General features: G+C 38.0%; 1 protein-coding gene across 1 annotated transcript; it reads right to left on the minus strand.

The window, feature by feature from the left end:
* Positions 1-1,226: 1,226 nt before the first annotated feature.
* On the minus strand, positions 1,227-23,992 carry capn9 (calpain 9). The gene is made up of 20 exons (XM_036557662.1): positions 23,786-23,992; positions 18,500-18,569; positions 17,952-18,070; positions 16,920-17,053; positions 15,503-15,671; positions 15,013-15,096; positions 14,784-14,869; positions 13,814-13,891; positions 12,828-12,988; positions 11,678-11,832; positions 9,986-10,194; positions 9,556-9,592; positions 9,378-9,458; positions 8,134-8,191; positions 7,202-7,266; positions 5,872-5,940; positions 5,125-5,203; positions 2,835-2,951; positions 2,296-2,354; positions 1,227-1,655 (listed from the first exon to the last, which is right to left on the minus strand). The coding sequence occupies exons 1-20, from the start codon at positions 23,990-23,992 to the stop codon at positions 1,629-1,631; spliced, it is 2,064 nt and encodes a 687-aa protein (XP_036413555.1). The 3' UTR covers positions 1,227-1,628.
* Positions 23,993-25,208: the final 1,216 nt, after the last annotated feature.

Raw genomic sequence — 25,208 nt, forward strand, 5'->3', positions numbered from 1 at the left:
ATTTCTTCTTCTCTTACATACCTGAAAGATTGAAGTTTTTTCTGTGAAACTGGAAAATGGTTGCCTCAGGCCTTACGCCGTTAAAGTACTGGATATTTATCTGAAGGATGCCGCCAGCCGTTCCGCAGACACGAGACACCGAGTCCAACTTTTGATCTCTCAGTTCAATTTCATTCAAATGTAGTTAAACATTTCAGTTTCATTCAAATTCATTTTAATTGAATTCAAATGAGTTCAAATTTGAATTAAACCCAAATTTCATTTCATTCGGTTTAGATCAAATTCATTTAAACTCAGCTCAGTTTCATTCAAATTTCGTTCAACTCCATTCAATATAACTTACTAAAATTTGGTTTTAGTTCAATTTAATTTATTCATTCATTCCTTTAATCACCTAAGCCGCTTATCCTCCTGGGTCATGGGGAGTGCTGGAGCCTATCCCAGCGCTCTTTGGGCAGAAGGCAGAAAACACCCCTCCATGTCTTTGGACTGTGGGAGGAAACCCACACAGACAAGGGGAGAACATGCAAACTCCACTTGTAAAGTCCTTTCACTGCGCTACCCACTGTGGCTCCCCCAATTCAATTCAATTTTACCCCAGTTCAGTTTAATTGAAATTCATGCTCATATTCATTTACGCCCAGTTCTACTTCATTTCAGTTTAATTCAGTTTCATTTCAACTGAGTTCTCATACACACACACACACACACACACACACACACACACACTCACTCTAAGCCGCTTCTCCTTCTGGGTCGCGGGGGGTGCTGGAGCCTGTCCCAGCTGTCATTGGGTGGAAGGCAGGAAACACCCTGGACTGGTCACCAGTCCATCGCAGGGCAGACAGACAGACACATACTTTCACTCACACACTCACACCTAGGGGCAATTTAGCACGTTCAATCAGCCTGACTGCATGTCCTTGGACTGTGGGAGGAAACCGGAGAACCCGGAGGAAACCCACACAGACACGGGGAGAACATGCAAACTCCACACAGAGAGGACCCCGGTCACCCGGCCAGGAATCAAACCCAGGCCCTTCTTGCTGTGAGCCCAACTTAGTTCAGTCTAATTCAAAATTGGTTAACTTCTTTCAGTTTAATTCTAATTTGGGTTATCCCATTCGATTTTATTCAAACTCAGTTCAAGCTCATTCAATTTCATTCAAAATCAGTTCAGCTGTGGTGTCATTTTCATAATTGTGTTGATCACCCCTCAGACTCTCGACAAATCAAATACACTGTTTTATTCAACACAGACCAACTCAAAATGTGGGGAAAAAAATAAATCAGTATCAATCTGTAAAACAATAACCACAGTATGAAAAAACAGACATCACACCCTGAACAGATCAAACTAAAGCAATGAGTGTAAACAGCCTAATGTGTAGAAATAGTTTTCTGGGTATGGAAAAAACGTGCAGTGACTAAAGGACTGGACTAAATGTGAGCTCAGTTTGACTCCCTTTTTAAATCTCACTTTAGTTTTGGGTTAGGAGGAGCCTGTGCTCGGGAAACTGTTGCATAACACAAAGTTGGTCTTTAAGCAACATATGAGTTCAGACTGTGCGCCAATTGACCTAAACTGTTCATCTTTTGTTCTTCTTGCTGGGGTTTTCTTCTCTCCTTCAGACGTTCATGGACAGGAGCAGAAACTGTATAGGAAGACAAGACAATTAAAAGCTTAGTTTTTCAGCTCTTTTTTGCTTATTTGTAGACATCCATTTTCAATCTCCCTTTATCCAGGCTTCTTTATGTTACTGTATCTTTCAGAATGACATATGTAAATGAGCTCTGTTCTCACTGGCTGTCCTGTATTGCACCTTATGCAAAAATAAATGAAATGTGGCTGAAATACTTTCAGCCTGAATTGGTGGTGCTGGTGGTTTACACACTACTGAAAATAATGACAATTCGTTTTTTTCTGTAACACGAGCCCTTCAAATTAGTTAGATGTTCTGAAAGTCTTTTGTATTTAAAACATGTGCCCATATGTTTTAGTACATAAGCATAGCGCTGCTGTTGAAAGAAAATCTCGTATCTCCAAAATGGTAACTTTACATGAGAAGGAAAAAACCTGCTTTACTTTTAATGTAAGTCAATGGAAGTCATCTTAGGTCATTTCTTTTAGTCCATTCATCATGAAATTTAATGTAAAGGGTCATCAGTGTAATGTAAATTCATCAATGTAAAGGGTAACAGGTATTTTCAAATTATGTTAAAATCGTAAAAAATGGAGATACAAGGTTTTCTTCCGACAGCAGTGATATGAAAAATTAGCATGAGACAGCCCACCTGTTGAAAGTTCAAGGTGATTTCTCCTGTGTTGCGCGTGTCAAAGGCTTTGAAAACCCCTATAAGGAACAAATACAACAGGGTTTAGAGCCAATGTGTTACTTTTCATGTTGTCCATATTTTCTTTTGTAGGCTGGAAAATACTGAGGGCAAAACATGACATTAAATATATGAAATAATAAGCTAATAAGTAAATACAAATGAAACATTAATTTAAAAATGAAAATAAATTTAAAATAAATGAACAAATATATCTAAATCAGCAGTGTTGAAGGATGGATAATACAAAACTGTGCACATTTATGATCCTCCAGAACTATATATATAAAACGCATATAACCTGGGAATATGTGTATCATTACACCCCTATAGAATAATATGAAACATATGAAACATTAAAAAGATCTACATATCCGTTTTGACACTGTGGTGTAACTGTAATAATGCTCTGTAACTATGTAAACTAAGTATACTATGTATGCTTGTGCATCATCACGTAAGTATCTAAAATTAATGTTAAGGAGTGTGAGATTACTCACGGAACATGTTCTCCAGGCGGACGATGCAGGTGAGGTAATCATCGAAGTCAATCTCGTAGTTCTCGTCTGCAAACCTCAGAGCGATCAGCTGCAGCAGTTTATTATTCAGCTGCATCCCTGAAAAAAACAAATACATACAACTATCAATGACAGAGAACTTCAACAGACATCAGGGCATTTCACACAAATATCACAGTCCATCAAAGTATATCACATTAATGCAAGGAGATGAAAGGGGGTTGATGACCGTTTTCCGAAGAGGATTACTATTAGTGGACCTTCTTCACCTGCAATCTAGCAATGGCAGCTAGCATGCATTTCCCCTTAAATTGAACCCTGAGCTTCTCACTAAACACTTTAAACACATCCATTTCCATTTCTTCATATCGCTGTTGTCGAAAGAAAACCTCGAAAATCTCAATTTTTGACGTTTTTCAGTTTTTGACATAATTTGAAACTATATGTTACCCTTTACATTGTGTGTAAATTTCATGATGAATGGACTAAAAGAAATGACTAAAATGATTTGGAAAAAACTCTGGTTCCACTGACTTACATTAAAAGTAAAGTGGGTTTTTTCCTCCTGTAAAGTTCTCATTTTGGAGATACGAGGTTTTCTTCTGACAACAGCGATATGCATTTATCAACAGTGACACATCAGGAAAAGTACGCATAGCTTGGAAGCTGATGCTTCCAATACACTGTAGCGTGTGCAAGAAATGTTCCATGTTAATTTTGAGGTTATTTGTTCTCCAGCATTTGTTTACTGGGTTATTTTGCTAAGGACTCTAATTGTGGAGGGCGGGGCTAGGACCACCCAGGGGGATATGTGTGTGAGCAGAGAGCTGAAAGAGTCAGAAACAAGAGAGTCAGAGCTGGGGAGCGAACAAGCTGTTAGTGAAAACTCTGCTGATGTACGGCGTGGCTGTGGCCAACAAGCACGACTTGTGCGAAAGCTGTGTCTCTTTTAATAGTAGTGAACACAACAGTATATTAAAATCATCTGTGGTTAAGTTTGACAACCTTTAAAGAACAATGGTAAAAGGTCCTGTTAACCACTTGTATGCGAAACTTTGAACATCCCCAATCAAACAACGTGTTGTTTTGTTGATTTTCTCTACAGGAACAAATTTAAATCCAGTGTTTTCCACAAAGTTTAGTGCACAATTTCTGGCTAATCCAAAAAAATGAAACATAAAATATAAAATATGTCACATATTATTTTTTCCTGTCCCCCCACCAAATATGCTAAATTCAGCAAATAAATAGCAAACGAAAATCAACCAAACATAATTTGACCAGGGCCGCCCAAACTTTGTATACAACTGCATATAAAGCAGTATATAATTGTGTATGTATGTATCAAATAAGTAAATAAGGAAGTAAGTAAACTTTATTTATACAGCACTTTCTCTAAAACAAAGCTACAAAGTGCTTCACAATAAAGTAATTAAATCAAAAATTAAAACAATGAAAAGAAATTTAAACACACACACATACAGATAAACATTACTACACACATGACCTATGATCTCAACTCAAAAAAGCTAGAGAATAAAAGTCCTTAGGTGCTTCTTAAAAGATTGAGGGGAAGACTGTTCCATAATTTCGGAGCACATACAGCAAATGCACAGTCTCCCTTCGCTTCAGTTTACTTCTAGGGACCACAAGAAGCCCTTTGTTAGAGGATCTCAGCGACCTGGTACTTGTATGAGAAACTAACAGTTCACAAATATATTCCGGTGCTTCACCATGTAGAGCTTTATAAGTAAGAACCAGGACTTTAAAAGTCAATTCTGAATTTCACTGGCAACCAGTGAAGAGAGGCGAGCACTGGGCTGATGTGCTCCCTACGTCCAGTTTTCGTTAAAAGCTGAGCAGCTGCATTTTGGACCAAGTGAAGTCTTGCCAAAGCTCCTTGACTAAGGCAAGTATATATATATAGCATTGCAATAGTCCAAACGAGATGAGACAAATGCATGAATAATTTTCTGAAAAGTCCTGAAAAGACTAAAATCTGTCTGATCTTTGCAGTATTTCTTAGTTGGAAAAAAGACTGAACAAGTTTCTTAATATGCATATAAGGATTAATAAAGTGTTTTTTATAGAATAAATAACCTGTAGGGTCCCTCAAATAACTGGACTATAGTATAGGAGTAATCCTAAGTGACTAATAGGTGCACATCAAAGGCTGCTGTTTGCTTTTCACTAATAATTGAATGTTTATGTGCTCAGCTAATGCAACATTTAGGTTATTATTGAAACTCTACAGTGTAATATGGAGACAGACCTGCTGCTTTCAGAGCACTGCGGAGCTCGTAGGAGGACATGCGGCCACTGCGGTCTGTATCAAAGGACAGGAACAGCATCTGTGATGAAAAAAGCACCTAATCAATCATATGCCAAAGACACCACAACAATATGTCACAAAGTTTTAAGAGCATAAAATTTATAGGGACTGTTTTCTGAGCATGGACAAAACCACTAGCAACTACAGTCTTGGATTTCATTCCACTGCAGCTGGATTCCCCACTGGAATTCCACTCTACTGTTGGATTAAGAGGAATCTCTGCTTGGAGACTGATGCATAGCAAAGAGTGGGATTTTAAGCAACATGCAGGTCCGTCACAACTGAATACATGATTTCCTTCCAACGGTTCAGTGTGCAGTGGACAGGTACTTCCATTGTGTGTTGCCTTCAGATAAGCTCCTGAAGTCCTGACCAATGGGAGAAATAGCATGGCTGTATCTACCTAGATAACCTTTATGTGTCCAACCAAATCTTAACGAACAAAATCATAATTTAGAGTTTAAATACAACAAGCAAGCAGGACTAAAACCAATAAAGCTAAACTAAAAATTAGAGACATGCTTTTTCTTTTATTTCACAGTGATAATCAGGACTTCTCTAAAGGCCTAAAAGGCCCCGGAAGTTCCATGCTCATTATTAAGCTGTTTATCCTTTTGCTCCCCAGACTCATTTTGGTCTGACCAGTAGTGACTTACGGCTCCAGTCTACATGGATCAGAGCACTTACCATCCATTTCTTCAGCTTTTCCCAGAAGACTTTAAACTCCTGGAACTCGATCATGCCTGAGTTATCAACCTGCACAGTCTGGTTCAGGAAAAGCTGGCAAAAAAACAGAATCATGAAACTCTTCACCTGATAGAGCTACTCCTTCTGTTCATCAGAGAGGAAACTAATATACATAGCTATAATAACTAACTCTTAAAAATAAAGGTGGTCTGAAAATAAGATAAGAGCATGAAGAATATTTGTTAAGTTTAAAGAACCACTTAATGAACGCATTCTATAACAATTTGATGTTCCTAAAACTAATATGTTTGTAATATTTAAAAAGGTTATAACTTATCAACTAACATGCTTTCTATCCTACACCGATCAGGCATAACATTATGACCACCTCCTTGTTTCTACGCTCACTGTCCATCTTATCAGCTCAACTTACTGTACAGTTGCACTTTGTAGTCCTACAATTACAGACTGTAGTCCATCTGTTTCTCTGCATACTTAGTTAGCCCCCTTTTACCCTGTTCTTCAGTGGTCAGGACCCCCATGGACCCTCACAGAGTAGGTACTATTTGGGTGGTGGATGATCACGTGGTGGTGGTGGGTTAGTGTGTGTTGCGCTGGTCTGAGTGGATCAGACACAGCAGTGCTGCTGGAGTTTTAAACACCTCAGTGTCACTGCTGGACTGAGAATAGTCCACCAACCAAAAATATCCAGCCAACAGCGTCCTGTGGGCAGCGTCCTGTGACCACTGATGAAGGGCTAGAGGATGACCGACACAAACTGTGCAGCAGCAGATGAGCTATCGTCTCTGACTTTACATCTACAAGGTGGACTGACAAGGTAGGAGTGTCTAATAGAGTGGACAGTGAGTGGACACAGTGTTTAAAAACTCCAGCCGCACTGCTGTGTCTGATCCACTCAGACCAACACAACACACACTAACACACCACCACCACGTCAGTGTTACTCCAGTCCTGAGAATGATCTGCCACCCAAATAGTACCTGCCCTGTGAGGGTCCATGGGGGTCCTGACCATTGAAGAACAGGGTAAAAGGGGGCTAACAAAGTATGCAGAGAAGCAGATGGACTACAGTCTGTAACTGTAGAACTACAAAGTGCACCTATATAGTAAGTGGAGCTGCTAAAATGGACAATGAGCGCAGAAACAAGGAGGTGGTCACAATGTTATGCCTGATCGGTGTATGTTCTACCATAGTGATGTCAGTGAACAGCCTCTCAAACAGCGGCTAATAATATGTCTATGACTAACAGACACCGCTCAGTGTGCTGAAGTGTGAAAAGCTGAATGAACGGCCGGTGTTGAAGGATACATCCATCATGTTGATGATACTGTGGCAGGTGTTCAGGCTCACTCCATCAAACTTAATCTCTTTCCCTATCACAGACAAACAGAACAATTACAGAACAAACAAAAGCATTCAGAAGCAGCTCAGAGTTGAAATAGTACAAATAAAGCTCATTTGAACATCTTGCTTGTGCAAGTCTAATTCAGAGTCTTTATCTTTGTCTCTTTAATTCAAATCAGCTCTCAGAGTCATCTCGCTGCGTGCGAGTCCACGCTGATGAGAGTAAAATGGATCAGCATGTGTTACTGGAGCTTTCTGTGAGCTACTGTGTTTTCTATCACTGTATAAAAGAAGCTCCTTGCTGCCCTTCACTGTTGGATGCACTGCAATAGTTTCTGAACCAGAGTGCACACACATTCAAAATCCACATTGCTATGGAAACGCTTATTAACGCTTATTAATTCATCAGAGTAACAATGAAAGGAGACTGAAATGTGAAGTATGTCGCTGTTGTCAGAAGAAAACCTTGTATCTCCATTTTTGATGTTTTTTAGTTTTTGACATAATTTGAAAATGCCTGTTACCTTTTACATCGTGTGTAAATTTCATGATGAAAGAACTAAAAGAAATGACCCAAAATGACTTGGAAAAATGTCTGGTTCCATTGACTTACATTAAAAGTAAAGTAGGTTTTTTCCTTCTCCTGTAAAGTTACCATTTTGGAGATACAAGGTTTTCTTCCAAGAACAGCGACATGCCTCTTCATATGTTTGCTTAATGAATATGGTAGTTTGTGAGACAAACACAAAAACTAAGAAAGTTCCAGCTGAGTTAGATCATGTTCTTTATGCGTCAAATTAAATGAGACAACAGCACTGTGAAATCACGTTATTAAGAGAGAAGAGCACACCTTTCTGCCGTGATTTTAAAAGGTCAATGAACTGTAATGAACTCACTCCTGCTCAGCACTCCGTTCAGGACGTCCTTCAGCTCATAAGCGCTGATGGCCTGATCCTACAACCACGTAACAACAAAAACAGTACTGCTCAGTCAAAAGAGCCCTAATCCACAAAACCCTGTCATTACCTTAACCTTGATTATGGTCAAATACTCTGTATGTTGATCATAGTAATAAAATACTACCATTGAAAAGTTGGATTTAATGTTTGAAATGGAATCAAAGTTCAAGAATGAAAGTAACTCTAAATAATTATCCAGAACAAAGTTTTTATAAAGTCACTTTTCAGAATGAATTTCTACAGAATATTTATATTCAGAATTAAGTTAGAATAGAATTAATATCTAGAAAAAAAATATGATAAAAATAATTATCTAGCATGAAGTTCTATGAACATTCATATCCAGAATAAAATTATAATAGAATTAATATCTAGAATAAAGTTCCAAGAAAATAATTATCTAGCATGAAGTTCTAATAATGTTAATATCCAGAATAATGTTCTAATAATGTTAATGTCTAGAATGAAGTTCTGCAGAATATTCATATCCAGAATAAAATTATAATAGAATTAATATCTAGAACAAAGTTCTAACAAAATAATTATCTGGCATGAAGTTCTAATAACATTAATATCCAGAATAATGTTCTAATATTGTTAATATCCAGAATGAAGTTCTGCAGAATATTTATATCTAGAAGAAATTTATAACAGAATTACTATGTAGAATGAAGTTATTCTACATAAAATACTCATAAACTCATAAAATAATTATCTGGCATGAAGTTCTAAAAATGTTAATATCCAGAATGAAGTTCTAATAAAATAAAATCCAGATTACAGTTCCAAAAGCATTAATTTCCAGAATGAAATTATAGTAATGTTAATATTCAGAATTAAGTTATAATAAAAATAATATCTAGAATTAAGTGACAATAACATTAACATCCAGAATTAAGTTATAATAAGATTAATATCTGGTTCCTATTTCACAAGTGGTATTCAAAGCTCTAAATGTATTAAATACATACAGTACATTATTTATTATATAATAACAGCTCTTAGGCCCTTAAAAACCTGAAATATTTCATAAAAAATATATTAGACACATTTTGATGTTGTTAATTTATAGATCTATATTGTGACAGGAATTACTGTATATAAATTACCAAAAATGTGAATATTACAGAAATATAGAGGAAACCTCCCCATTTATTCCACTTATTTCATTGTTGACTTACCGAGCCAGCGACCTGTTCGAAAAGCTGCCTGAGGCCCTTTTCCTCTGCAGTTTCCTCCTCTGGAGGACTGGGCATGGGGGGCTGAGGGGGTCAGCAATAACAAACAAATAAACAAACAATAAACAGATAGATAGACAGACAGATAGAAACACCGTTATTCATTTAAAAGGTCACTCACGTCAGGCAGGTCAGCGTCAACAGTGGTCCCCATCTCACTGTACACACACACACAATATCTGATCAGTACTTCACTTTCTCAAAAGGGACATTTAGTTCAGAAGCAATGCAGAAATGAAGCCAGATGTCAGAAACAAACACAATCTATAAAAGCACCGCATGTATAATACAAATACTGCACTAGACTTTTTAGTAAGATAATCTATTGCATTTCATAAGTATCATAATTATTATGTACTTCAGGTGCAGCATTTCTACAAATAATTGCTTTGCACTCTAAAACAAACACGATCTACAAAAGCTGCACTGTAGCTGTAGCTCATTCACATATTCTTGTATGTAGTGTTTAAGTGTGAAAGAGAGACAGAAAGATAGACAGAGAGAGAGAGAGAGAGAGAGAGAGAGAGAGAGAGAGAGAGAGAGAGACATACATGGCTTTAGCTTTGCTCTCGGAGAAGATGCGCACTGCGAAGTCAGCTTCTTTGTGAGGCTGGAAGGTGGTGGGCACCAGCAGGTAGCTCCCGGGGGGTAGAGAGAAGCGCTCTGAAACCTCGCGCATGTTAATGTAGGTGTGGCTTCGCGCTTTAGACGGGTTAAAGCGGAAAAAATCCTTAGCCAGGTGGTCCTCGTCTTTAGGGGCCTAGAGGGAAAGACTGGATCTCAATCTCCAGAGTTAAACACATGCAGAGCATAAGCATGTTGGGCTGCTGAGCTCTACCTATATGTGATTCTAGAGAATTCAAGATTCTTTTCCTTAGATGACTTCAGAATATCCCCTGCCACCATGCAGGCTGCTCTAGAGTGTTCTCCACCATTCATACTGTCCTAGAATGTTCTCCACCATTCACACTGTCCTAGAATGTTCTCCACCATTCATACTGTTCTAGTGTGTTCTCTACCATTCACACTGTTCTAGAATGCTCTCCACCATATACACAGTTCTAGAATGTTTTTCCCAGTCACACTGCTCTAGAATACCCATACCTTATTCATACTGTTCTAGAATGTTCTTTCCATTCACAAAGTTCTAGAATGCTTTAGAGTGTTCTCCACCATTCATGCTGTTCTAGAATTTTCTCCCCTATTCACACAGGTCTGGAATGATCTTCCCCATTCAATCTGTTCTAGTTCTAGAATGTTGTCCACCATTCACACTGTTCTGGAATGTCCTTCCAATTTACACTGTTCTAGAATGTTTTCCCCATTCACTCTGCTCTAGAATATTCAACCTTATTCATACTGTACTAGAGTGTTCTTCCCATTCACACAGTTCTAAAATGTTCTCCACCATTCACACTATTCCAGAATGTTTAGTAATGCTTGTGTTCTCCACCATTCATGCTGTTCTAGAATTTTCTCCCCAATTCTCACGGGTCTGGAATGATCTTCCCAATTCAATCTGTGCTAGAGATTGTTCTTTCTTGTACAGTCCTAATTTCTTGCTATTTTTATAAGAGAATGTATGGTACAAACTCTAAAGTACTAGATAATTATTTTGTTTAAATGTTTCATGAAAAAAGTCCCAGATGTCACCTTATTCATACTGTTCTAGAATGTTCTTTCCATTCACACAGTTCTAGAATGTTCTCCATCATTCACACTGTTCCAGAATGTTCAGTAATGCTTTCTTTTACAGTCCTAATTTCTGGGTAGTTTTCCAGGAGAATGTGTGGTATAAATTCCAAAGTACTGGATAATTATTTTGAGCAAAATGAAAAGTACTAAGACAGTCTAACTAAATTACACTGAAATATGTATGAAATAAACAGGTTTTAGCTATTAAACTGACAAAGGACATCATAAAATACCTCAGAAATGCTGGAAGCAACAAGGTTGTACAAACCTACTCACACTACAACTCAATGTAATGTCACACATTTAAGCAAGAAAGTAAATTGGAAACACCTTCAAATATCTGGTAAATTATACGGTATATAATGGTAAGGACTCAGCAAACCCAGTGTAAGAATCAGTGGTAATAGCTAGAACAAAAACGAATGTTCTCTCCTATTCACATGGTTCTAGAATGTTCTGCCCCATTCGCAGTGTTCTAACACTGCAGTGCCTCAATTCAATCTATGCTCTGTTTTCCCAGTGGTTCACTATTTGTCTGGCTCTCTGACCTCATAAACAGCGAATCCGATGGTCTCCAGGTCGAGCCCCTCTTTGCGGAGTTTGCGTCGGTTCTTCTGCATGAGGGCCACGATGACGCTGCATTGACCATCACCATCAGCGTCCTCCAGCTTCAGCTTAAACTGGGGGTTCGTCCAGAATGTGTCTGAGAAGAAACAAACACACACAAACATCAGAGTCGGTGGACATAATGACCAAAGATGGGAGACGTACAGGAACTCTACAACACTACCACCACCACCACCACCACCACCACCTGTCTATAATTAACAAGGCAGGTTAAAGTTCTTCACTAAATCCAGTGGTTTTCAAGTCCTTATCACTCAAAGAGAACAGATTATATTATATAATATAACATAACTTAATATAACATAAGATACTAACCACTCTGGATCATATATGGATGTTCAATGCTGTGAAACTAAAGGCTGCCGAAGTTTTAATTCTGTTTTTTTTTCTAATTAGCTAATTGCTTTTAGTAATTAGCCAAAATACTTTTGAAAAGCTGCTTTAAAAATGACAGCAAACTGAGGAATAAATGTCTGTCAGTGACCTGATGAAATACATCAAAATGTATCTCAACACACCATTTTTACTTGCAATAGTACATTGTTTTCACTATTTATGACTAAACTAGAACTAAGATTGTCATGACACTGTAATTTCTTCAGTAGAATACTTCTGAAAAGTATTGGGCTGTGGCTATCAATTATATCAATTATCATAAACACAAAATTTATAACAGCGAATGCTTAATTTTGCAAACATATATGCATTCCTGCTGGTGTGGGTTTCCTCTCTTTCAGTGATGCTCAGTAAAGCTAATAGCTCCCCCTTGTGGAGAATGTTCGGACTGCTAAACACTACTTTATAATGACTTGTGGTTTCCCTGTTCAGCATTTAAACTGCTAACTGATCACTGCGGATTCAATTAGAATCGATTCATAATTTAAAATAGAGGATTTAATTTAAAGTGAGTAATCATGACAGCCCTATTGTTATTGTATACCATTTTCTATACCACTTCCACATACTGTAACAGTTCTATACTAATGAAAGTTTTTTTTCTAGAACTGTCCAAGCCAAGAACCATTTAGCAACAAGAAAGAAGTATAATCAGTTTTGCTGTTTCGTTCTAACCGATGAAGTTCCTGCAGCCTCCAGCGGTGGAGCCCCTGATCCAGCTGCCCTCCAGCATGTTGGTGTCCCATTTCTTCTTGGTGTCATCCGTCAGGGAGTCTGGAGTGAGGTTACAGATCTCCACTCGGTCGTAGTTCGCCTTAAAGTCCTCAAACTCCATCCTACAAGACAGCAATGTTAGTGTTTTTGGCCCTCAGGTTTCAGTGAGGAATTGCCTCAGACCTTGTTGAGATAAAGGGGCACTCTGGGTAACATCAAAAAATGTCACACTGCTTCATCTGTTGTGAACATCTCCACACACGCAGAAGTCTCTAGATAGTGATTGCCTGGTTTAAAGATTAGGGAACTCCCTTCTGATAATGTATATTAAAGGTATAAAAGTATAAATAACATTAAATGCTTGTTTTAGGCCAGAATGCCACTTTAAGTAATCTGAACTAGACTTGCTTATGTCATTTCTGACTTACTGTGATGTATAAACATACGTTAGCTTTTTCATAAAGTAACTTTTAACACAGAAGGGGACCTAAAATGAATGAAATCAGTTGTACTGGTGACTGGAAGCAATACTTGCAAATCATGAGGCTCTCAGTGCATTGTGTATCTATGGTGTCACATTTTCAACTGTGGAATATTGTTCACTGTGAGCTAGTAATAATACAACAGAACTAACATGAACTATCATTTAACCATGCTGGGTACATCTTAACCTCAACGTAAACTGGAAATCATTATGCATTTTCATATGGTGACAAAAATAAAAAAGACGTTTTAAAGGTGAGCCAAAGTTATTACATTTTGATGGAGGATTATAGGAAAGAAAGAACCACATGTTTTAAATCGGATATTGTGATATGCTTAAAGGAAAAGTTCTCCCGTTCCAAAATGAAGAACTAAAATTTGCAAACCAAACCTGGGTTAACTAGAAAACTGTGCAAATTAAGTAAAATTAAAGGTCATTTTTTATTTCAGTCTTTAGCTCCTACCAGAATTCTCCATCATCGGTAGCGTTTTCAAGTACTCTGGTCTTCACTGCTTTATCCACCATACTCCACTCTCTGGAACTGCAAGGAACAAGAGAACGTCAGGGGCTTAATAGTGTCACAATGTTGTTCATCTGTATCATACGTTTTGGGTAAAAGCACTGATTTAAGATCAGTGTCCTTTATATGTATAATTAACTTACATTCAACAGCAAGTCTATTAAATTTAACATAACATAACTATGTTTTGGCCATAAATCAAATTTAGTGTGTGATTTGGTCATGCACAATGGTTTGCACAATGCTAACTAGTGATTACAAGCTTTCAATACTTGTTAGCCAGATGAGTAAAGTTGATTTTTGGCAAAACCATCAACCCAAAACCTAAGCCTGGTTCGTTTCCTACTTTTGAACTCATTGAGAATGAACACTCTTACAGCCCATTAAAGGGGAATTCTACCGATGTGTCAGGAAAATTAAATTGACAAGATGTAAACAAAGTCATTCAGGTTGTTTTGGTGTGAAACACTCTGTTCTAGAGAACTTATCGAGTCAGAATTGTTCACAGTGATGGTGATAGGAACCATCTGAACACTTTAATGTCTGAATACACTGCCAATACCATGTCTGAGACACTGTTTACTGATCGTTTTGAGATAAAATTTGGCCTATAACGTATTTTTTAAGATACATTCATGAACGAGAGGTACAAATATAGTAAATATTTGTGTTGTAGATGTTGTGGCAAAGAAATCTGAGTCAGTTCTTTTCTCTACAATGAACCATTTCACACCAAACCACTCTGAATGACCACTGATTTATGCAGAACATTTAGAAAAATGGGTGGAATCCCTCTCAAAGCATCTCCAGCACAAAAGGAAGCTGTAAACTCTAGCTTTAAACTATTGCAACCTGAGACATCATATTAAACACTAGTCTCTGGTCTGCAGTCACATCATTAAGGGACACATACTTGTCGCTCCACGGGCCGTTCCACTCTACCTGACCCCAGGGGTTTCTGACCCGGATCAGCCTGACCTTCCCCCCTCTGTAGTTCACCTGCAGAAGAACAACACACCCAGTGTGTTACAGATGCTCTAAATCATGGTGACATGGACAATACATCAGCACACTCAGTGAGCCATGAACAGTATAACTAACTATCTATGAACAACAGTCTAACTGATGGTTGCCATAGTTACCTCCTCCAAGCCAGTGATGGAGTAGGCGTGACCTTTGACCAGACCTGTCGCAGTCTGAGCCTCCGACTCAGCCGAGCTGGTGATCTAGAAAATAGCGTTCAATGTAATGATCTACTCTGAAAGAAGAAGCACACTTAATATCTAAACATGTTATCATTTTAATATTGTATACTATCATTCTGAATGAATTAAAGTTAATAAGAACCATCAGGCTTATGATTTGATCATCACTTGGCGAATAAGATGCATTCCATATTAACTTATTGCAACTTAATTCTCAGTCATTTTAGAATGATCTACAGCTATATTTATCACTGAATCTGATCTTAACATTGTATTTTTCAAGATGAATAGATTGATAAAAATGGTCCAAAATTACTTAAAAAATGACAAAATGACATTACTGTAAATTTAAGTGAAGTACTTTACTTCTTTCCTTCATTAGACTATTTATTTGTTTGACTTTACTTTAAACAGCCTTCATTCTTACGTCTATGGAGCAGCCCATCATGGAGCCTCGATCTAGAGCCTTCTTCAGGATGGTGTAAAGGTCAGCCGGGGCTTTCTTCGTCTCATACATCTCACCCACGCCGCCGGTGAAGTCCTCCAAAGCCTCCAGAGTAGCGCCTCCCTTCAGAGCTTCATAACTGCCATTCAGTCTGAAACATGCACATCAGAAACAACACTTAGAACCCAGCTGCATCTGCAATCACTTGAACTCCACACCTCAATCGCTCAAACTAAAGAACGTACACGTCAGTCTCATAGAAGCTGCTGAATATGTTATAGTAGTGAGTCATTTTTAGCAGTTAGTGAGTCAAAATAGCTAGTGAAGAATTTATAGAAGTTACTGAGTAATTCATAATAGTTATGTACAGTAGTAGTAAATACAGCAATTCATAGCACTTATTGAATAATTCATAGTATTTAATCATAGTAGACAATTAATAATTTACAGTAGATACTGAAAATGTGCAATACAAACTGAATAATTCATAGTAGTTACCATACTAAATCATATAAAGCAGTTACTGACTAATTCATAGTAGTAATGTATAGTAGTTAATATAGTAACATATAGTTATTGAATAATTCATAGAAGCTAATGAGTAATTTGTAGTAGTTACTGAATAAGTTACAGTAGTTATCAAATAATTTGATGTAGTTACTGAATAATTTAGTGTAGTTACTAAATAATTTAGTGTAGTTACTGAATAATTTATAGTAGTTACTGAATAATTTAGTGTAGTTACTGAATAATTTATAGTAGTTACCAAATAATTTGATGTAGTTACTGGATAATTTAGTGTAGTTACTAAATAATTTCGTGTAGTTACTGAATAATTTCGTGTAGTTACTAAATAATTTTGTGTAGTTACTGAATAATTTAGTGTAGTTACTAAATAATTTCGTGTAGTTACTGAATAATTTCGTGTAGTTACTAAATAATTTTGTGTAGTTACTGGATAAATTCTAGTTGTTACTGAATAATTTAGTGAAGTTACTGAATAGTTCTTAGTAGCTAGTAAATATTTTTATTAGTTATTGAGTAATTTCTCATAAGATTAATCACTGAATGATATGTGCACAGTTTAAAGTGAAATGATTTAATTAAATGCTTCAGGAAAAAAATACTTTGTGTCTACAGAAACACATGTGGAAAACATTTCTAATATTTACATTACATTACAGTTACAGTTAATACAGTTATAAGCAGGGTGATGGACAGTTAATGCAGTTTAAGATCCATCCAGATTTTGTACTACATAGATGTGTATTTGTTTTTTATTCCTTTTTCAGGATTAAAAATGTAGTGAATTTGTAGTTAAAGCAGAGCAAACAGGGCAAACGGCATCTGCAAACTGCTCCTAGGCCCTGACTCTGAGTGTGTGTGTGCGTGTGCATACTTGGCGTAGGCCTTCTCCAGCAAAGCGCTCCAGAACTCATTGTTGTCAGCAGAATGAAGGAACACCAGCTTGTTCCTCACACATGGCAACCTGTCGTCCACAACCACGTCCAGCCAGTGGTTATGCTGCCAGAACTACCACACATACAAACACATACAACAAGAGAAAGACAGACACTGATATTAGTTACATTAAAGCAATTCAGTGCCCATATATGGACTGCATGAACGTGAAGGGGACGTTTTTAAACTTTAAACGTTTAAATACATCAAACTATTTCAGTTTAAAAAGTGAGGATATACGTTTTACACTGGAGCTGTGAGGCTAACAGGTAGCTAACGTAACAAAATCCAGTCTTCAGGATGGCTGCTGTTACTGTTGTAAGCTATGTGACCTATGACATCCATTTATCTATTCATCCATATTATCTATCTATCTATCTATCTATGTATCTATCTTTCTATCTATCTATGTATCTATCTACCTACCTACCTACCAACCTACCTACCTATCCAGCCATCCAGCCATCTATGCTTTCATCATCCATCCATTCATCCCTCCATCTATGCAGCCATCCATCCATCCATCTAGCGATCCATCCATCCATCTAGCGATCCATCCATCCATCAATCCACTCATCACTCCATCTATCTATCCATCCATCTAGCCATCTATATATCCATCTATGCTTTAATCTATCCATCCATCCATCCCTCCATCTATGCAGGCATCTATCTATCTATCTATCCATCCATCCATCCATCCATCCATCTATGCTTTAATCTATCCATCCATTCATCCCTCCATCTATGCAGCCATCCATCCATCTAGCTATCCATCCATCCATCACTCTATCTATCTATCTATCTATCTATCTATCTATCTATCTATCTTCTTTCCCACCGTCCATTTATCTAATGTCAATTACACAGCATAATACGTAACTAAATACTTCTGTAGTTACTGAATAATTCGCAGTAGTTATTGAATGTAAGATTAATAACTGAAATCTGTATTTATAGGAGTCTTCACCTGGAAGTGAAAGATGCCGGCATAGCCGTGATCAAAGCTCTGGTCTGGAGGTACGACCCTCGCCAGCACCTCTTTGTTCATCGTCAGAGAGGCGATCGCCGCTAACAGCCAGCAGTCTCCTGCAGATACACAGAGAACAGCGGGATTACAGGCGAACTCTCCGAACATACTCAAAGACACCAGGTGTAAGATCTGGTTTAGAACCTGATCACTGAAATGAATGTGTTTATACTGCTGAGATTAATCAGTGCTACAGAGTTCATTCTCCACTTGTGTCCACACCTGAGACCAAACAAACGGCAGGCAGTTTAGAATGACATCATCGCCGTAACAAAACATTTCATCTCAGAAAATGTAACTTTGTAGGAGAAGGGAAAAAAAGTTCTGAAATTAAGAATGAATATATGTTAATGTGACACGATTCGGACAATCACTGATGGTTCATTTGTTCACACAAAGGAAATTTGTTTTGATTTTTTATTATTAAAATTTCTTTTAACACAGTTGAAAAATTGTGTAAAAATAATAAAATCGAGTGCTTTGCTCACCCAGTTGTCCTTGACATATGTCAGTTCTGTCAGCTCCTCCAAGAATGAATTTGGGGTCTTTGCAGATTTCCTAAATTAGACAAAAAAAAGAGAGAGATAGAGTTCTAGTAGCATACTCTGGGACATTACATCAATATAGTGTCATAAATGACTCGTCATCTTAAGAATATAATGACTAAGTACATAAACTCAAATACTGCTTTTTAAATACGTTATTCACTGCTTATGCACATGTTATGAAGTCCCTATTTAGTTTTGCTTCAAACTGATCTGTAATACCATCCAATATGTGTGAAAATCATCTTTAGTTTGAGGTCATTCAAGTCTTTCATAGAACTGATTTATAGTGTTCTTAATATGGTCTCTCTCTTATAAACCCCGTTACCTGGGAACGCTGCTTCCTAACGGGGTTAGAAATGGAACAAATGTCTTGTCACTTTGGTTAAAGGGCTCCAATACAATATAATAAAACATTTTACGTCGTCTTGTAAATGCTGTCTTATTCATAAATAATGAAGTATCGCTTTTCACTGCTTATGCCCAGAGGTGTAAAATTCAGATCCAGAAAGTAAAAATCCTTCCCAGGATTCTGTTCCAATGGCCTGGCCTCTCTAGTTAGATCAAACCACCAGCGGAGCTGTCCAGACAGTTGGAACAAAATCCTGGGAAGGATTTTTACTTTACTTTTACTTTTTACTTATGCCTTTATTTGAAGTCCGTTCAAATAAACTTCTACCAGCTTTTTAATGCAGCCCGGAGTATGAATGGCTTTAACGTGCAGGCCGCAGTGCGGTGGTGGAAGGGAGAGACACCTGCTCCTTCTGCAAGGTGTGGCCGCCTGTTTTAATCAAACCTTGACCCAGTGAGAGAAATGTTTATGCCTGACTGACACACAGCACCTCAGACAGGGCTACGCCCGAGCAAGAAATGTGGTCCAACAATCGTTAGCATTTAAAGCAGCCTGATCACAAGCCAAGGATGTGTGTGTGTGTGCGTGTTGTGGGTGTGGTGCAAACCCCAACCGACTGAAACCTAAAAGAATCTTCTTTTTAGATCCTCAAAACATGCGAGCTAAACTCCAGCTACCTTCACCTGCAAAATACACTGCAACACTAACCTAGCATTAACAGTAAACTATAGCATGGCTAAATAATACTTGTCTACACATGTTTCACGTTCAGTTACTCTTCCCTGTTAAAATAATACTTCACTCAGACCTGCTAGCAGTGATAAACAATGAAAGAAACAAGTAGCAGTTAGCATTAAACATATATCCTTACAGCAGAAACTAGTTAGCATTTTGCTAGGGCTGGGAGTCGACCCCAAAAACCATCTCAAAACATACTCCTGATGAAAAAACAGCACAGAATATGATTTGCATGCTGGTCAAAGTTGGTCTACAGTCGTTAATGCTGGTCTGGTGCTGGTTTAGCTTGTCGACCAGCATGGTCACTGAGGCATGTTGGTTTTGCTGGGGACCGGCTATGCTGGTCTGTGCTGGTTTTTCTAGCAGGGACATCCTCCCACAACACACAAATTGATAGTCTGGCTGTTTTTTGCTTCACACAAGGTCTAGTTTAGCCAGCTAGGTTAATTTAGCTGGTGTCAACTCTCCAAATTTCCTTGCTAAGGTCAATTCTATTTAACACAGTGCTCTTTATTATTCTAGATATCCTTCTGTATATGTCTTGGTTTCTGGAATTGAGATTGAATCTATCAATTTCCATCACTTGTAATTGGAATCAATGTTGACTCAGAACAGCCCTACTTTATGCACTTGAGATCACGCTAGGGCTTGTGAACGCAGTCATGACACTGCATTTTCGCCATTTTTGGGCAGAGTTGGTCAGTCTAGGCTGGTTCTGAATAGCTGAATGAATCTTCCTTACCTGCTGTCCTGTAGAGCTGAGCTGTAGCCTATGGACTCACTAAACATGTTGACAGAGCTGACTAGCACGTGGATCAACATGGCTACCAGACTAATGATCAGAGCACAATCAAAGAAAGCGGATAGGAAAATTAGTTAATTAATTCATTCATTAATCTATTCAGGTAACTTCAGTTGACCAATTCTTCACAAACTCGCTGTTTTCAACAGTACGTTATGATGTGTCTAGGCTGGTAATGTTCATTGAAGTAACAGATTTTTAGCATTTGTCTGCTTATCTTAGGTTCAAGAGACTTGACTATGGATTAAAATACATCAATAACTGAGTTAAATATGCCAGTGGCTGAGTGAAATATGCCAATAACTGAGTTAAATATGCCAGTGGCCGAGAGAAATATGCCAATAACCAAGTTATGCCAGTGACTGACTGAAATATGCCAATAACTGAGTGAAATATGCCAGTGGCTGAGTAAAATACACCAATGATGAAGTCCAATATGTCAGTGGCTGAGTGAAATATGCCAATAATGGAACTTATATGCCAGGGCCTGACTGAAATACGCCAAGTAAACCTGGGTAAAACATTCTAAAATCAAGTCAAATATCAAAAGTCAGCACATCCAGATCATTACTCCACTCTTTTACTGGGAGTTTGTGTGGATCCACACTAAGTCAATAAGTCTAATCTTATCATTATATTGTTTATTATATCTCTTAGCTTCCCTCTGGGGTTGGTTAAGATACATTCCCTTCTCATCTGATTCACTTTTAAACATGATGGGTCTGAAAAACGCAATAAAACAGGAATCTCTTTTCTTGCACTGTGTAAGAGTGTTTGACATAAACAAAGAGCTAACCCTGCCAATATGGTGGAACGACCCCATAATGCAGTGCGACATGTCATCAATTCCCAAGCCCTGCTGGCTTTCATTCATTTTAGACATGACTGTCTCATTTTTATTTGTGAAGTATTCATTTAAATAAACAGGAAAACATTCCAAACATATCAGAGTGCATTTCTGACCTGTAGCACAGAGCTAAAGGCCCATGGCGACTGTTTTGCTTCCTGTTCACCACAAGAATTTTATCCCATAAACAACCACTGAGTTTTATTTTCTCAGTAGAGATGGGCAATTTAATAACCTACAGCACTGTTTCTTTATAACTCGCAGACAGTTATTTAAGAGTTAGCATGTTGTGGCTCAGGGAGAACCAGCACTTGCGAAGTATCTTAATATGGTCAAAAAGCATAACTAAAAAACGACTTTCTTGGGCTGGATCATTGATCAGCTAAGCCACTGATCACTAATTAGCTCAGAAATGTAAAAACAAATGCTTGTAAAATGAATGCCGCTCAATACACTGTAAAAAGTAGAAGCCAGCTCAACTTAAAATGATAAAGAAAATGATTACACTGCTTTTCTTGAGTTAACTCAGCTTGAGGACACCGGAGTTCTCCCAACTCAAACATGGTTGACTCAAAGGATCTCCTAACTCTCAATTCTAGTTTCTCAGTTAAGTAACAAATATAGAATTTGTTTTCTACCCAGTTTCCCCATTAGCTGGGACTCTTACCAACACACAATCCCACCAGGCATCTTCTCCTCTTGGGCTTCCAGATATGGACAGCTGTGTGGTCACTGTGGTTCAAGTTCACTATCTCCTAATGTTGGGGTGAACCACATTACCACAGTACTTTTCAAAGTTAAAACAACACGTTTTTACAGTGTATTAAACGTTTAAGGACAGAAATCTGAGCAATTTCAGGAGCTCACGTTTCAATCCCAGTGGTGCCACAGCCATCCATAACTACATTTACGGCATTTGGCAGACACTCTTATCCAGAGCAACTTACAATTTGATCATGTGTAAACAGGTAGGTGAAGGTAGTGTTAGTAGTCTAGCCCAAAGACTCTTATTGGTATAGTGTAGGGTGCTTACCCAGGTGGGGATTGAACCCTCAGTCTACAGCATAGAGGCCAGCAGTGTTACCCACTACACTATACCCACCACTAATAACTGGGAGCTCAAGAGGAGAAAATGCCTGGTGGGACTGACTAACAGAAAGAGTCTCAGCTAGCAAGGAAGTAAAAAACATGCATTCAATATTAAAAAAAAAGTGAGTTACGACCGCGACCCAGAAGGATAAGCGGTTTAGATGATGGATGGATGAATGGATGGAGTTACGAGAACTTTTGACTCAGCTAAAAAGTTTGCGCTGGTTATAATTTAAGTTGAACTGACTTCTCATTTTTAACAGTGTAGCGTTAAACCTATGCATATTCTTATGCTTGTACGTCTTATTCATTATAGGTTATTATGCACACATTATATCATGTAGATGCTGCAAACTTTGTTATGTCTTTATCTTGAGCCCCTTGAATGACACTGTCAACCAGAGTTGTTTGGAGTATGCAGGGTAGGAGAAGTAAAATGGGAATACTCACTACATCACTCTGGATTCATACTTGAGCCAGTGACTTGTCATTCGTTCATTTATTTATTTATTTATTTATTTATTTGGTAAATTTTAACTTGAAGGCTCCCTATGTTAAGCATTCGTTACACATGCACAAGCACTGGATGCATTAAACAGAAGCATGCTTAAGCATTTATGAAAAGCTTATGTCAGTATTCGCAAATGACATAAGATCTTTTATTATGTAAACAGAAAAAAAACTTTACTAAAGTCAGAGACCACCTTTCATTTATTTAATTTCCAGTCAAAACGGCCATTAAGTGATTCATTTTCAGAAGGCAGAAAACAAATTTAACAGAAAATTACACAGAAGCCTCAATAACTAAATATAACATGAAATGTTTAAATGTTTAAAGGCAAGTTTTTATGTTCCCACCCTTCGCCTTTATTACAGCTTCCTTTCTTTTCAGGAGAGTTGCTTTAATTTTTTTCAGTGAAATCTGCAGGGATGTTTTTTTACTCCTCCAAACTGTTGGTTTAACATTTTCTGCTTCTCACAATCCAAACAATCCCAAACACATTCAGTGATGTTGAGGTCTGGAATCCAGCAGCTCCTTTGTTTGATGTGTCTCCTTTTCTCAGTAAGAGCTTCTTAACAGCTACACATCCTTTCAGACTCATAGTGCTGAGTGTCTCACAGTGGAAGGATGGACAGAAACTCCTGTGGATTTTTTCAGATCTGAATCCAGAGTGGAGCTTGATTTTCTCCTCTCTCAAAGATGAAAGCTTTAAGTGCTATTTATCTGATGGGGACAGTTTTGGTGTCCTACAGGTCTTCCAGGTGGTTGTTAGGAGGTTAATTGACTATTTTATGCCTAATCTCATCAGAAATACCTTCTGAAATAAAACATTTTGACTGGAAATTAAAGAAATGAGTACTGTATTCTGGACAAAGCCACTGGTCCAGTTCTGTACATACCCCTGGTCTCTTCCATTCGAAGTTGACGGGCACGCTCTGACTGAAGAAGAGCGATGAGTCGCAGGCAGGGAAGTCCGGATCCTCGAACAGTTTCTTCCTCTGCAGACACTCCTGCCTCAGCTGCTCATACGTCTTCCCGTCAGCCTGAGAGCTTTCCACCAACACTTTCCCCCCTGAGCCGCCATACAGTGTCGAAGTGGAGGGCATCCTTACACACCTGCTGCGCTATACACTCACTTACACACCGAGAGAAGCAGCTGACAACGCACTCGACTGACTGCAGCGCGTCTGACTGAGCGTTCTTCACTCGCTCACGCCTACCTGGTCTCGCCCAGTGTGTATGCATGAGGACAGGCTTGTCAGGTTGTTCAGACTCCCGCAGAAGAAACAGGTTTGGCCTCCTGAGCGAAAGTCACCACACCTGAAACTTCAAGGTCCTGTCGGATACCTCCCTATTGGTCGAGGCTTCTAAAGAGGAGGAATTCCATTCGGAACTACTACTGCTACTCTGGCAGTTCAGGAATGTTGGCATCTTAGCAAATCTGCACACAGGAGGCAACAATGTTAAAACACTATAAACTCACTCATTACACTGTATAACTATAAAGAGTGCATTTTCATGCAATAAAACACAGCCAGGTTTACCAATAGGGCTGTTTCCATAGTAACTGTGTTATTTATAGCCCTCTTCTTGGACTTTCACCCCTGCCTGTCCCGTCCCATCCTTAATCTGGACATCATTATTATCTCCACTGAAATAGCAGTGAGGGGATCATTAACACTGAATCAGGTAATTATATCATCATTAGCACCGTTACACTCCAATTACAGCTTCGGCCGCAAACGTAATACAAACATGTAGGCTTGTGTAGAAAAAGCCCAAAATCAACACGAAACACAACCAAAAAACTAGATTTACAAACATGGATTAAAAAATATAAACTTCTTAAATGTGGTTTTTCCCTCTTAAGATGCTACGGCTGGGCAATATGACGGTATATATTGTTATAATTTCTCATTATGTCACAATACAGTACAATATGCTTATCTGAACATGTTGTGTATATCATCAGTACTTTAACACTGACCAACTGCATGTTTCATTATAAAGAGAACAAAATGAGTCCAGTTTAACTGGATTTAGAGTGACATAGCCTGTCGAATGCTCCATAAAAATCATTGTATTCAGAAGTTTTCATAGTATTTTTATAAAATGTAACACTACTGGTTCTTTTTTCTCTGTAAAACAGTCTGAAAAAATATAGTGACATGTATTGGGAAAATTTCTTGAAGTACCTCTATGAGATATTTGTTACTTAAAAAAAAATAAAATAAATAAATAAAAAACACTTAATTTTTTCTCAGTGTTTTGCTCAAGAACAATTCTAAGAACAAGTGCTTTTCGTGAAATAAATTCTTAAAT

This window comes from Colossoma macropomum, unplaced genomic scaffold, assembly GCF_904425465.1.
Source record: "Colossoma macropomum unplaced genomic scaffold, Colossoma_macropomum, whole genome shotgun sequence".
Classification (NCBI taxonomy): Eukaryota; Metazoa; Chordata; class Actinopteri; order Characiformes; family Serrasalmidae; genus Colossoma; species Colossoma macropomum.

What these genes read in the sequence shown, in the direction of transcription:
- capn9 (XM_036557662.1), bottom strand. Translation starts at nt 23,992, where the DNA reads ATGCCCTCCACTTCGACACTGTATGGCGGCTCAGGGGGGAAAGTGTTG. An exon ending in TGATGGGCTGCTCCATAGAC is followed by an intron (nt 15,097 to 15,502) that starts GTAAGAATGAAG and finishes GCTATTTTCTAG; the next exon opens with ATCACCAGCTCGGCTGAGTC. An exon ending in AACGGCCCGTGGAGCGACAA is followed by an intron (nt 13,892 to 14,783) that starts GTATGTGTCCCT and finishes TGTTCCTTGCAG; the next exon opens with TTCCAGAGAGTGGAGTATGG.